Source organism: Lethenteron reissneri, chromosome 43 (genome assembly GCF_015708825.2).
Source record: "Lethenteron reissneri isolate LAM-NWPU_2019-01 chromosome 43, ASM1570882v1, whole genome shotgun sequence".
In the NCBI taxonomy this organism is placed as follows: Eukaryota; Metazoa; Chordata; class Hyperoartia; order Petromyzontiformes; family Petromyzontidae; genus Lethenteron; species Lethenteron reissneri.
The window spans coordinates 158,219-172,423 of NC_083821.1; the positions used below are offsets into that span (position 1 = coordinate 158,219).

The 14,205-nt window shown below is 54.8% G+C and overlaps 1 protein-coding gene across 1 annotated transcript; it reads right to left on the reverse strand.

The window, feature by feature from the left end:
- Window positions 1-207: 207 nt before the first annotated feature.
- On the reverse strand, window positions 208-11,357 carry PPM1G (protein phosphatase, Mg2+/Mn2+ dependent 1G). Its single transcript, XM_061569306.1, has 10 exons — window positions 11,089-11,357; window positions 8,867-8,936; window positions 8,674-8,759; window positions 8,187-8,313; window positions 7,173-7,678; window positions 6,941-7,078; window positions 6,020-6,257; window positions 2,986-3,115; window positions 2,276-2,378; window positions 208-2,118 (listed from the first exon to the last, which is right to left on the reverse strand). Exons 1-10 carry the CDS (start codon window positions 11,197-11,199, stop codon window positions 1,870-1,872), a joined length of 1,758 nt encoding a protein of 585 aa, XP_061425290.1. The 5' UTR covers window positions 11,200-11,357; the 3' UTR covers window positions 208-1,869.
- Window positions 11,358-14,205: the final 2,848 nt, after the last annotated feature.

The following is a 14,205-nucleotide window of genomic DNA, read 5'->3' on the forward strand; positions in this document are numbered from 1 at the left end:
AGATACGAGGTGAGTGGCGTGAGGTGTGGGTGAGTCACAGACGAGCTGTCGGTGAGGTGAGCCCACTGTGCTCGTCTCACCAGCTCCCTGGCTCGGGGCTACCCTCTTCCTATGGAGATGGGGGCGAGTGAAAGAACGAGCGAGTGGTGGAATGAACAAGGGCCACAGGCCCCATGCCTGTAAAGGAACCGAGAGAACGCGGTGGAGTAAAAACACGAATCCTTTATTGACGAGACGAGAACCGGCCGAGACACACACCTGGTCATTCCTAGCGGAGACTTTGGAATGGGATCATCGCGAGTGGAGGGAGGAGCGAGCGCGCTGCCTTCATCCGAGGGCAGTGATGGCGTTAACGCCATCACTGCCACGATCATAGAAAACCGGTCCGAGGTCAAACACAAATCTGCAGCAATGAGACCTCACAATGCTTCATTGCAGCCTCAATGAAACCTCAACAAAATGCCGACCCCCTGGGACCACGACCAGGGCCTCATTTTTCACCGAATATTTTCCAGGTCATCGGTAGACGAGAGAAGGCAGGCGACTGGGAGCCGCATCCTTCACGAGAGGGATCCTGGATGTGGCGAGAGACATTCCCTGGGTCGCCGGCCCGGAGAGACCCAGCGCAAATCAATCCATGGGCCATCGAGAGGTTCCTCGTCCCAGCTCCTAACCCAAACTTATTACCCCACCAGCCTGGTCTGGTTTTTAAACCTCACTTCATGGGAGCGTTTTCCACGGAAAAGGACTGCGGTGTTTGAGCGACATGAGGGGCAGCGACAAACGGAGTCTGCGGAGTGAAAACTCCATCCATTCAAACGCAAGGCAGGCAAAATACACTCAAATTACAATTTACTGGAGGAAATGTGATGTAGATACAAATGACCAATTACTTTAACGTGTGTAATTTAGATACCAATTACAAATGTAATTAAATTACATATTTACATTACATGTAATTTAGAAATGTTCCATCTCTGCCCGACAGGACGTAATGTACCGCATGGACACACTCGCGCCACACGAACACCACGCAGATACCAGACACCACTCAACCACACACGGACGCCTAACACACACCACAGCCTCCCTGTAAAAACTCGGGTGAGGGTTCGCCCCAGCACTGGGCCAGGCTGGAACCGCACAGCCAACAATGCCACGGACTTAAACACAGGCTTTCCTCGTGAGGCTCACGTTTGGCCTGAGGCATCTGTTCAATTATCATCAGAAACCCGAGTAATTAAACCTTGTGGTGAATACTTGGCACAGACACCGACTTGCCAGGAAGGCTCAACTGCTTATCAGGGTTACAGGGAGTGGGCATGGGGTCAGGGGGTACGAGATCACAGGCCAGAAGGCAACAAGAATTCGATGCCAGCCCAGGTAAACGATCACAGGGAGACAGAACGGACAGCTTACACTGCTTGGCGTAGATAAAGTGGCGATGACAGCGTAGGGTTTATGAGATACATTACAAACCGTTAGCCCGCATCTCACAGTCTGCATCCACGGCGACACACTGGGGACGCGCGGGGAGACAAGGGGCAAAGGGGTGTTGGGTGACCCCGACGCATCAACCGCCAAGGCTCTCCTGAGCAAGGTGCCTGGATGCTGCACTAACCCTGTGATGGCTCCCACCGACATCGTGACTCCTCGGCATCAGCAATCAGCTAACGCTTCCACAACGCACGGACGCAGCCATTTAAAAACTTTGCGCGCGCAGCCTCAATGCAGAATGGATGCCTCACGATGGCCAACGGTTTGCCTGGACCCTTGTGTGTGTGTGTGCACGACTGTCAATTCGACCTCTGCTCCCTCCTGCCTCCTCCCCCCTCGTGGCTGAGCACCTGCACAAACCGCACGCTCCCATCATGCCTCTGTACGGGCCCTCTTCTCTTTTTGTCGCACCTCCCCATCGCTTACTCTCTCCCCTTCCTCCTCCCCATCCACGGATGACTCCAGCTTGTGCTTGTTGCTCTCCTGGAGGGGGCTGGCAGGAGTAGCAGCACTAGCAGCAGGGCAGCCAGGCCGCAGGGTGAACGTCACGATGAGGCATGTCATGTTGTCACAGCCGGTGCCGTCGCCAGTGTTGTCTGGAGCCAGGCACTGGTCCAGCAGCTTATGGAGCATGGCGCAGACAGATACACACACAAACGCATGGGTGAGCGAAAAATGGCAAGCTTGCTAGAGTGTGCCTTGTTGAGTGTAAGGGGAATGTGTGTATTTAAACAATTATGTGTTTGTGCACGCGCGTGTAGAGGCAGGGTACACACACCTCGTCCGTGATGGCCGATAGAGTCAGCAGGTTCCCTTGAGCATCGCGCCGGTGCAGGCGCTCGGACACAAAATCAACGACTTCCTGACTGCTCAGCACATTCCTGGCAGCATCCACATCAACAAAAAACATCAACAACAAGCACTAACATCAAACGACACAAATATCATACATTAACATACAGTAACATCAATACATACCACCACCAGTGCACACTACCATCAATACGACTAGCACACACGCAGCAATACACAGCATCAGAATATGTATTACTGGAGGAATCCGATGAGCTATTAAGCTCTTTTTCACAAATGTCCAGTCGGGGCGGGTCAGAAAGTTACAAACCCCACACACCTCCTGTCGTTGTTTTTGGCACGATGGATTTTCATGGTATGCTACTGCTGCTGCGTAATTGTACACGAATGCGCACACATGCAGACGTGCACACACACACGGCAAAGATCCCCCCGTATAGCCTTAACAGACTTTTGTAGTAAGTGCTGTTTGCGAGCACCTATGTAGGCCACCACAACACAGTTGGGAATGGGTGGCCAGGACTTTGTGGTACTTATTTGAGGCCAAGTCGACCTAGCCCAGTACCGGTTTAGATAATCGTCACTGGTGTTGGCCATGAATGGGAATCGAACTCAGGTACATAGCGCATTGCTCTAACCACTACACCCACACGCGCGCATGCCAGTGCCGTTTACCAGATGCCATCGCAGGCGATGACCATAAACTCGTGCTCCTCCGTCAGCGTGAGGCTCCGTACGTCTGGCAGTGCCGAGATCATCTGCTTCTCTGGGGGAAGCAGGGCGTTCTGCTTGTAGAAGTGGTCCCCTACACCAACACAGCGACACATTCAAACAGATCCCCTGTGGATCCTCAGACTGCTGGGGCGAGTGCTTTTAGTGAGTACCTATCAATACCACAATTGCCAAGAAGTTATGGTGAGGCACACCATATGACACACTATGACATACGTTGCAGAAAATTTTAAGAACTTACCAAAAAAGGCATTTTTTGTCTGTGTGTGGCCGAAACTTGCGAAGGATTTGGCTCGCGAACCGTGGGGTACACGGTTTTACAAAGTACCCAGGTAGCACGCCATAAGCCCCGTGCGGAGCCAGCGCTATTCCGATTTCGCATCCGTCACATTTAAAGTAGTTTAATTAGCGATTTAGTGCTGTTTTGGGTTATTCATTTCTTGCATAGCACGTGCTCGACCCTACCAACTCGCAGGCACACGCGTTCCGTGGGGGTGAGAGGGGAATTCTCTTTCATGTGGATACTGCACAAGGTAACACACACAGACTTACAGCTCCCTTCAAACAATTATTACCATGACTGTTGACTCATTATAAATTGCCTTTTATAGGCAAGATTTCATGACAGGGATGAAGCAATGTTTATGAATAATAGCCTTTTTACACGCTTTCTTTTAACTCACTGTTGTCGTTGTTGTATCCTCAAATCTTGTAACTCAATTTTAACCCACTTCCCAATGTGGTATCGACTGCAAACTTGGTATACTTATGTCATATTGATGACAATACTATATTCTATCATAAAAAAAATTTACATTCTTTTTTATGTTATGCTTCGGCTTGGGTCTAATTGTCCACGGTCAACTGACGTTGGCTGTAATTGGCCACGGTGCCTTACGTTATGCAAAGCTTCGGGGCCACTTCCTGGAGTCATGGAGTTCTGCCATTACTAGTACATTTCATAAAAGCGTGTTTTTTAAAAAAGTTTTTTAAAATATTACTTATTCTGTACTCGAGGCATAAGCAATATCACTTACTGCACAGGGGCAAACCAATATTCTCAATTACGTCTTCATTCCATATTTACACTTGGCCCCTCAGTACGGGGTTGAGCAGTGACGTTATGTTAACTACGCTTGATTGGTGCGCACCTGCTCATAGTTACAGGTGGGTGAGGTTCATTTTGTATTCGTCGACTTTCATTAATTTGCCGCTCTTGCTCCTGGCAAATGTTTACACATAAATGGCAGAACACCCTCGCAGTCGCTCCTAATTACTTACTTATTATTTTTTCCCCTCTCCCTTGCTTTTTTCGCTAAAGTCACGCACATAGAAAACTATTATTTACAAACTTATTTAGTCTATATAAAAGTTAGAGTGTGCGTGCGAGTCCATATGTGTGTGCGTTGTGTCTGTGTGAGTCCGTGTGTGTGTGTGACAGTCGCTGTGTTTGTTTGTGTATGTCCGTGTGTATGTGTGTGCGGTGTGTTTAAGTGTGTCAGTCGATGTGTGTGTAAGTCCATGTGTGTGCGTAGTTCCATGTGCGTTTGAGTATGTATGTGTGTTAAAGTCGATGTGTTTGTGTGTGTTAGTCGGTGTGTGTGTGCCCATGTGTCAGTCAATGTGTGCGTTTGTAAGTCGACATGTGTTTGTGTAAGTCGATGTGTTTGTGTGTGGGTCGATGTGTGTCAGTTGATGTGTGTGTGTGTTGGTCTATGTGTGCGTGTGTGGCACTATGTGCGTGTGTAAGTCGATGTGTTTTTGTCCATGTGTGAGCGAGTCGATATATGTGTGTGCGTCGATGTATGTGTGTGTGAAAGTCCATGTATGTGTGTGAGTCCATGTGTGTGAGTCCATGTATGTGAGTCCATGTGTGTGTGTCTAAGTCCATGTGTGTGTCTAAGTCTATGTGTGCGTGGGTCGATGTGAGTGTGTAAGTCCATTAGTGTGTGTGCAAGTCGATGTGTGCAAGTCGATGTGTGTGTGTGGGGTGCGGTGGTGGAGCGGTTAGCGCGCTGCGTTACGAACTCGGCGACCCGAATTCGATTCCCGCTCACGGCCAACACCCAGTGACAATTATCTGACCCAGTCCTGGTCCTCCCCTAGGTAGACTCAGCCTCAAATGAGTACCTGGTGCGATGTGTAAACATTGCCATTGAGAGTCGCTGTGTGTGTGTGTGCGCATGCAAGTCGATGTGTATGTGTGTGGGTCGATGTATATGTAAGTGGATGCATTTACGTGTGTGGGTCCATGTCTGTGTGTGTAAGTTGACGTGTGTGTGTCTTTTTCGCCCAGGCAATGCTGGGTACTTCCCGCGAGTCCCCTATATAGCCTTAACAGACTGTTGGGGTAAGTGCTGTTACCGAGCACCTATGAAGGCCAGCACGATGCACGAGGGGATGGGTGGCGAGCACCACGCCCGGCCGCCTTTGCCTCCCCAGTGCCGATAATTTTACACACCGCAGGTACTCATTTGATGCGGAGTCGACCTAGAGAAGACCCAGGACCGGTTCAGATAATTGTCACTGGTGTTGGCCGTGGTTGCCGGGTTCGTAGCGCAGCACTCGAACCATTACACGACCACTCCCCACCGAGTGCAGCACACACACAAGCACAAGCACACCGTAACAGTTGGCTCAGTGGTAGAGCAGCTCACAATTGGAAGACTGCGAGTTCAAACCCTATTTGGGAGGTGACTCAGCCTATCACATTGCGAGATTTTAAAAAATCTATCATTTTCTGGGAAAGTCAAAAGTGGTTGTTCTATGGAGATACCCCTGCCATAAGAATGTGGAATTTTCACCGCTGGCTGAAGACTGTAAACAGATGAGCACCGCCTTAATGCTCAAATGAGCAGGAAATAACTTTGACCTTGCGTAACACAAACACCACAACTCGCACACAGCAACATGCACATAAGGTACCATACCACACATTGAATCACATAAGGGGGCTTCGTTTTTTGGGGGCCCATACCGATGGCACGAGAGAGGTTGAGCCCCCCATTGACTCGCCCATCCATCGTCACTTTGCCCCCCGCCGCACAGATTCTCTCCAGCTCGGCCTGGTCCTCAGGTTTGTGGTCGCACGACATCTCCACCGCCTTGCCGCCGGCGCCGCTCACCACGCAGCGCGAGTCTCCTGCGTTCGCCACCACGAGTTGCGACCCACGCAACAGCGCCACCACTGCCGTGGTGCCGCTGTCGCAGCCAGGCTTGGAGAAAGCAAAACATAGAAACGTCGTGACACAAACGGTGATAAAAAGGCACGGCACCGTCGTGACGGTGCCATTACAGCCAAGCTGGGAGACAGCATAGAACAGGACAGGTTTCCCTCTCTTTAAGCGGGTTAGGTTTCCGTGATTTCACGTAAATGCAATTAACCTACTTCTACCCTAAATTCGTTACATGTGGTTTGAAGTCACTCAGATGTGGCTATACAGTCGGATGTAGGACATTGTTGTTGTACTGTATGCACTAAGCAGTCAGCTGTCCGGTGTGGGGCATTATGGGTCGGGTGACGGAGTTCGTTTTATGCTATTTGGGTTCATGCGCCTCTTTTTGGAATGCATCTCCCGCATAAAACCCACAGTGCCATCATCGCCACAGTGCCGCTATCACAGCCAGGCTGCGAGATATGTGCAGTGACACAAACACTCAACCGTCACTGTCGTGCCACTATACAATATGTTGCAGTCCACGATAAACAAGAACAAGGACATTGTTGCTGCCAATATTGTTTCAGTAAAATTGCTCCAATCAACTTGAGCTTAGGACCCAAGGCTCATTGTGAGAGGAGCTTCCCAGGCCACCTTGGGCTGGACATCATCCCGAGGCCATAAGAGCCCCTGGGTATCCTTGATTGGAAATCTCCTCAGTCCCCTTGAGCCCTTGTCACCTCCTCCCTGATTTCCATTCCTGGGATCCCAACGTCCTCATCATCAGGATCCTCTTCATCCTCGCTCTCCTCCTCGCTCTCCTCCTCCTCGCTCTCCTCCTCTTCCTCGCTGCAGCTCTCATCCTCACTGTCCTCATCCTGTGACACACGTACAGACACAGACGCTCACTCTCACGTATAGACATGGCCACACGCCCTCGTCGTTGGCTCCCCATCACTCCCCTCGTCTCACCTCGTCGCTGCTCGCTTTGTCTGCGTCCGAGTCGTCGTCGCTGTCCTCAAAGAACACCGGCTTGGTGGCGGAGCGGGCGCTCCGAGCGGCCGCGCCGGCACCCTTCTTGGTCGCTGCCGACGATGATGGCGCAGCCGGCGGTGCTGCCGATGTGCCCGATTGGTCGTCCGTTGACGCGGCGGTGCTTCCCCCACCGCCACTGCTTTCCGAACGGCCGGCACTACTCCCCGGGGATGCGTCTGCTGCGCCTGCCGGTTCTGGTGCCGATTTTTCCGGGACACCGTTGCCGCCGGCGGCGGCACCGTGGGGTTTCCCGTCGGACGGCGCTTCCTTCCCGGCCTCCCCGGGGCAGCTGCTGCCCTCCCCGTTGAGACCGTCGTGCTCTGGCTTGGGAGGGATGCCCTTGCGTGCCCGGGCGGCGCTGCCACCCTGGCCGTAGCGCCGCAGCAGCTCCTCCATCGTCATCGTGGCCTCTTCATGGAGGAGGGCAGCCTCCTCGTTATCAACTGGGGAAGGGCCAGAGTGAGACACGGACGCGTACGGGCACTTACACACGCAATTCCGTACTCTCCACATATATACGACCACGTATCATACGCACTCCACTCATATACGTAATCTCGATACTTCACCACTCATCTACACCATGCAAGCAGGAATTACACAGTACACTTCACTTTAATATATTATATGCAATAAACCTCCAATTAGCATGATTGGTTATGTGCGGTGTGCAAGAAGTTCAACATACATACACACCCACTTCAGTATAATACACGCTTCATACGGGTGCTCACACATGCAGTACTCACTCTTCACTTACATTTTTCCTTCACACGGGTGCTCACACATACAGCACTACTCGTATACAAACAAAAACCGAACACATTCGTCAATAAAACTGTAGTCTTTAAAGGAAAAATAGGTGACATGTCAAGCAATGTCCCTTTATAACACGTAATTACCACCATCCTCACATCACCACAATGCACCTCACCCTCACACCCTTCTTACCATCGTCCTCGTCGGCCATTTCAGTGCCACCCTTCCCCGTGTCGTGCACGGCCATGGCCTTGAGCTCTCGGATGACGGCAGCGTCTGTGAGACGCGCGTCCAGCGCCAGGAACGCGTCCTTCAGCGCCTGCAGACAGCGACATTCTCAGTTACACGGCGGTGACCCCGAGTTCCTGTGTCCCCTTCCCCTCATGTTCTCTTGCTCCCGTGTCCCCGTGTCCCCGTATCTCCGTGTCCCCGTGTCTCCGTGTCCCCGTGTCTCCGTGTCCCCGTGTCCTCTTCCCGTTCGGTTCTCTTGCTCCTGTGTCTCCGTGTTGCCACGTCTCTGTGTCGTACCCCACGTCTCTGTGTCTCCGGTTCCTCATGTCCCATGCCTTGTGTTTTTTCACTTCTCCATTTCACTGTCACCATGTGTTCATATTCCTGTGTCCCTGTACCCCATATCCCATGCTCCCAACCCCCCTTGTCTCGTGTGAGTGTTTCTCACCTTGTGCAGCTTGCCGTCCCTGTACGCCGCTTGCTCCTTGATGACATCCGGTAGGTACTTGGCACAATACTGTGCCACCTCGGCACCTGCGCAAGACGCAATCACACACCAGGAGGTGCTGCTGAGGCCCTGCGTCTCGCGTCACCGTCAGAACCCCCCCCCCACCACCACCGCTCGTGCCTCCAATCCTTACCTCCGTGGCCGTCGTAGACAGCAAAGAGCGCCGTCTCAGAGTCCAGGTCCGGCAGGCAGCTGTGCGCGTCCTGTGAGGCGCGCATCCCGGGCACAGCACACGGACACCACCAACCAACAATATAACAACAACACACACCCCGTCCATACTCACCACCACCACCATCGACACAGGCTAATACCATGGCTACTCCAACACACCCCACAACACGGCACATCAACACACCCCATTAACGTACACCGCTAAAATACACATCGAAACCATTGACACGTTTCTCGATACATTAATTAATTGTAATATATAGAGGAAAGCATCGTGTGGTCGGATCCTCCTGAAACAACCACTCGCGACTCGGCGAGGCTTTCCTGGGTAAACAATCTGAAGAATAGTAAACATAAAAGACACGAACCACCACCTAAACTCGCACACTAACGCGCTAACATGACATTAATTACAGCACACGCCGTCAACACATCATTAGCATACCATACCAACATAACGCATCACAATGTTCACAACTGATACCATCAACACACACGGAGCAGCAATGACACACCAACAATAACCACGAAACATCGCGGCAAACCCCCTGTGAAGGTGCCATACGCACACACAGCACGAGCACCCCCCCCCCCTCATTACCACACCACGAGCACAGCGCACCCAGAGAGGACCCAGAGAGGACCCCGCCAGAGGGGACCCCGCGAGACCCCCTGGCTGATCTCGCAGACTTAGACCGCCAGGGCTCCCCACGACCCCCAGGGCTCCCCACGTCCCCCAGGGCTCCCCACGTCCCCCAGGGCTCCCCACGTCCCCCAGGGCCCCCCACGTCCCCCCACGTCCCCCAGGGCTCCCCACGACCCCCAGGGCTCCCCACGTCCCCCCACATCCCCCAGGGCCCCCCACGTCCCCCCACGTCCCCCAGGGCTCCCCACGACCCCCAGGGCTCCCCACGTCCCCCAGGGCTCCCCACGTCCCCCAGGGCCCCCCACGTCCCCCCACGTCCCCCAGGGCTCCCCACGTCCCCCAGGGCCCCCCACGTCCCCCCACGTCCCCCAGGGCTCCCCACGACCCCCAGGGCTCCCCACGTCCCCCAGGGCTCCCCACGTCCCCCAGGGCTCCCCACGACCCCCAGGGCTCCCCACGTCCCCCAGGGCTCCCCACGTCCCCCAGGGCCCCCCACGTCCCCCAGGGCTCCCCACGACCCCCAGGGCTCCCCACGATCCCCAGGGCTCCCCACGTCCCCCAGGGCTCCCCACGTCCCCCAGGGCTCCCCACGACCCCCAGGGCCCCCCACGACCCCCAGGGCTCCCCAGGCCCCCCCACGACCCCCAGGGCCCCCCACGACCCCCAGGGCTCCCCACGCCCCCCACGGCTCCCCACGTCCCCCAGGGCTCCCCACGTCCCCCAGGGCTCCCCACGACCCCCAGGGCTCCCCACGACCCCCAGGGCCCCCCACGTCCCCCACGGCTCCCCACGTCCCCCAGGGCTCCCCACGACCCCCAGGGCTCCCCACGACCCCCAGGGCTCCCCACGTCCCCCAGGGCTCCCCACGACCCCCAGGGCCCCCCACGTCCCCCACGGCTCCCCACGACCCCCAGGGCCCCCCACGTCCCCCACGGCTCCCCACGTCCACCAGGGCTCCCCACGACCCCCAGGGCTCCCCACGACCCCCAGGGCTCCCCACGACCCCCAGGGCTCCCCACGTCCCCCCAGGGCCCCCCACGTTCCCCAGGGCTCCCCACGCCCCCCAGGGCCCCCCACGTCCCCCAGGGCTCCCCACGTCCCCCAGGGCTCCCCACGTCCCCCAGGGCTCCCCACGCCCCCCAGGGCCCCCCACGTCCCCCAGGGCTCCCCACGCCCCCCAGGGCCCCCCACGTCCCCCAGGGCTCGTCACGTCCTCCAGGGCTCCCCACGTCCCCCAGGGCCCCCCACGTCCCCCAGGGCCCCCCACGTTCCCCAGGGCTCGTCACGTCCTCCAGGGCTCCCCACGTCCCCCAGGGCCCCCCACGTCCCCCAGGGCCCCCCACGTTCCCCAGGGCTCCCCACGCCCCCCAGGGCCCCCCACGTCCCCCAGGGCTCGTCACGTCCTCCAGGGCTCCCCACGTCCCCCAGGGCCCCCCACGTCCCCCAGGGCCCCCCACGTTCCCCAGGGCTCCCCACGCCCCCCAGGGCCCCCCACGTCCCCCAGGGCTCGTCACGTCCTCCAGGGTCCCACTTACCTCCATGGCGACGCGCCATCCCTGCATGGCCGAGACGCCGAAGGAGAGGCGGCCCGAGCTGCGCTCCCACGACTCCTTCTCCACGTTGGGCTGCGTCAGGTAGGCGCCCATGGCGGCGGCACGGAGACCGAGGGGGCCTTGGGGGGTCCGGAGCGGGGCTCCCTGGTCGCGGTGCACGTGGCCGCTCCTCGGTACGGGGCCACAAAGCCGAGGCGGCGGCGGCGGCGGAGGAGGAGGCGGCGGCGGTGGGATCAGGACGTGACGTCACTTCTTCTAAAGGACGTCACGCGGTGTCTGAATTCGTTTTCATGACGTCATGACACGTGAGGAATCAGTATCGCGACGTCACGCTGTGGCAATAGCCGGTGGTGACGTCAAATGTGTCATGCGTAATGACGTAGCCGTCCCCAAAGGTGTTGGGGGGAGCGGGTGGACGACACGTCAAGAGGTCCTCCACTAGGGGGCGACTCCACTAGGGGCGCCTCCACTAGGGGGCGCCTCCACTAGGGGCGCCTGCACTAGGGGCGCCTCCACTAGGGGCGCCTCCACTAGGGGCGCCTGCACTAGGGGGCGCCTCCACTAGGGGGCGCCTCCACTAGGGGCGCCTGCACTAGGGGGCGCCTCCACTAGAGGGCTCCTCCACTAGGGGCGCCTGCACTAGGGGGCGCCTCCACTAGGGGCGCCTGCACTAGGGGGCGCCTCCACGAGGGGCGCCTGCACTAGGGGGCGCCTCCACGCCTCCACTAGGGGCGCCTGCACTAGGGGGCGCCTCCACGAGGGGCGCCTGCACTAGGGGGCGCCTCCACGAGGGGCGCCTGCACTAAGGGGCGCCTCCACGCCTCCACTAGGGGGCGCCTGCACGCACTTTTTTCTCCGAATTTGGCAAATTTAAACCCTGACGCCGACACACAATGGCCTATACCCTTGCGAGTTAGTCGTACATACTGTAGCTAACATGGCTGAAGACACTGTGTAACAATGTTTTTTGTCCCTGGGTAGTAAGTGTTATTTGCTAATTGCTTCTGCCTCAAAAGTACAGAAAACGATGACTCCCCACAAACTTTTCCTTTGTGACCAGAACAGTGATATTTATAAATTTACCTATTTTCCAAAACATTCTAGATAGTTTTAGTGCTGAGAAAACTCGGAGTAACTTCTAGAACATTCTAGAACTTTCCAGTAATATAAATAGTAGTATAAATACAGGGGCCTTAAGCCAATTTATCAAGACAAGAGCGAAAAGTATTCTGTGGAAGCATCTGCTGAGATGTGTGAGGCCTACAAGGAATATTTCGGCATGCCTGTCGGGGATCAAGACAAACCCTGGGCACCTCATTTCACCTGCGAACAATGCAAACAAACTTTGGAGGTGAGATGTACAATTGTTGCTCGGAATTTAATGTTATAAAATTTGTTACATTTTTTTAAATTCTTAAAGTTTTTAATTTTAAAATGTTTTACAATTTCCAATGTTATTGAAAAAATATATCATCTCTGAAAAATGTTACGAGAATTTTTTACACATTAGTCATGGGTGAAATAAATGTATGGTACAGAGGGGAAAAGAGAGCCATGAAGTTCGCTATCCCAAGAATTTGTCGGGAACCCACTGACCACTCAAGCAACTGCTACTTCTGCATGGTGGACCCTTCCAAACGTCGGACTGGCAAAAATGCACCTGCTATCACGTATCCGGACCTTCCTTCATCCATCGCCTCAGTGCCACACTGTCATGAGCTCCCCGTACCTACTCCTCTGGACAGAGAGAGCAGCCGTCTGTAGATCCAGATGACAATTTCAGAGGTGGAGCTGAGGAGAGAAACCCGTCCTATCCCAACCAAAAATACATCAACGACTTGATCGGAGGTCTTGGTCTCCCCAAGTCCAATGCCGAGCTTTTGACGTCTAGGCTCAAGCAGTGGAACTTGTTGGATTAGAGATCAGAGGAAGCGTCACCAACCGTTTTGCAGCTTCTTCACCCGTCAAGATGGGCTCTGCTTCTGCCACATGTGACCAGTCTGTTCGAGGCAATCGGAATCGCCTGTATCCAGAATGAGTGGCACCTCTTCATTGACAGCTCATCCATGAGCCTCAAAGCCGTGCTGCTCCATAATGGTAACAAGTACCCGTCTCTTCCCCTGGCTCACTCGGTGCACTTCAAAGAGGATTACAACAGCATCAGGACCTTGCTGGATGCCTTGAATTATGATGAATACGGCTGGGAGGTCATCAGAGGCTTAAAAATGATGACATTCCTGATGGGTCTACAAGGCGGTTTTACCCAGTTTCCCTGCTATCTTTGCCTTTGGGACAGCAGTGACACCAAGGCACACTACCACATGCGGGACTGGCCACAGCGGACCGAGTTCTCTGTGTGGGGGAACAACGTCAAGTGGGAGCCACTTGGTGGGCCACCGGAAGGTGCTGATGCCACCAGTGCACATCAAATTGGGCCTTATGAAACAATTTGTCAGAGCTGTAGATAAGGAGTCGGAAGCCTTCGAGTGCCTTCAAGACTTCTTACCGAAGCTGTCTGAGGCAAAGGTCAAAGCTGGTGTCGTCGTCGGACCACAGATAAAGAAGATCCTGGAGTGCAATGAATTCCCTAAGAAGCTCACTAGTAAGGAAGAACATGGCTTGGAACAGCTTTGTCGCAGTGGTTTGTGGCTTCCTGGGCAATCACAAGGTCGAAAACTATGTGGAGCTGTATTCTTGTTTCTTTCGGTAAAGTCACGTAGAAGAAAATTTTCTTGCTGTGGATTTCACACCTGATGATGATTGCTTGTGTTGCAGTCGAAACGTCGTATTTCCCTTCTACGTTACTATACCGAAAGAACCAAGAATATGAATCCCTGCAGTCACGAAAGCTTTAAATCAAAATTTATGTGGAGCTGGTTGAAACTCTGGTGAAGAACTACGGCACAATGGGCTGTAGGATGTCCGTCAAAGTCCATGTCCTTGATGCTCATCTTGATAAATTCAAGGAGAACATGGGAGCGGACTCGGAGGAGCAAGGCGAGCGCTTCCACTAGGATATACTGGACTGTGAACGCCGCTACCAAGGACAGTACAACGAGAACATGATGGGAGACTACATTTGGGGACTGAATCATGAAA

Excerpts from the sequence above, each read along its gene's own strand:
- PPM1G (XM_061569306.1), bottom strand. The coding sequence starts at position 11,199 with ATGGGCGCCTACCTGACGCAGCCCAACGTGGAGAAGGAGTCGTGGGAG. Across the intron at positions 7,079-7,172 it reads ACAAAGCGAGCAGCGACGAG|GATGAGGACAGTGAGGATGA; the intron begins GTGAGACGAGGG and ends CGTGTGTCACAG. Across the intron at positions 3,116-6,019 it reads CAACCTCTCTCGTGCCATCG|GGGACCACTTCTACAAGCAG; the intron begins GTATGGGCCCCC and ends GTGTTGGTGTAG.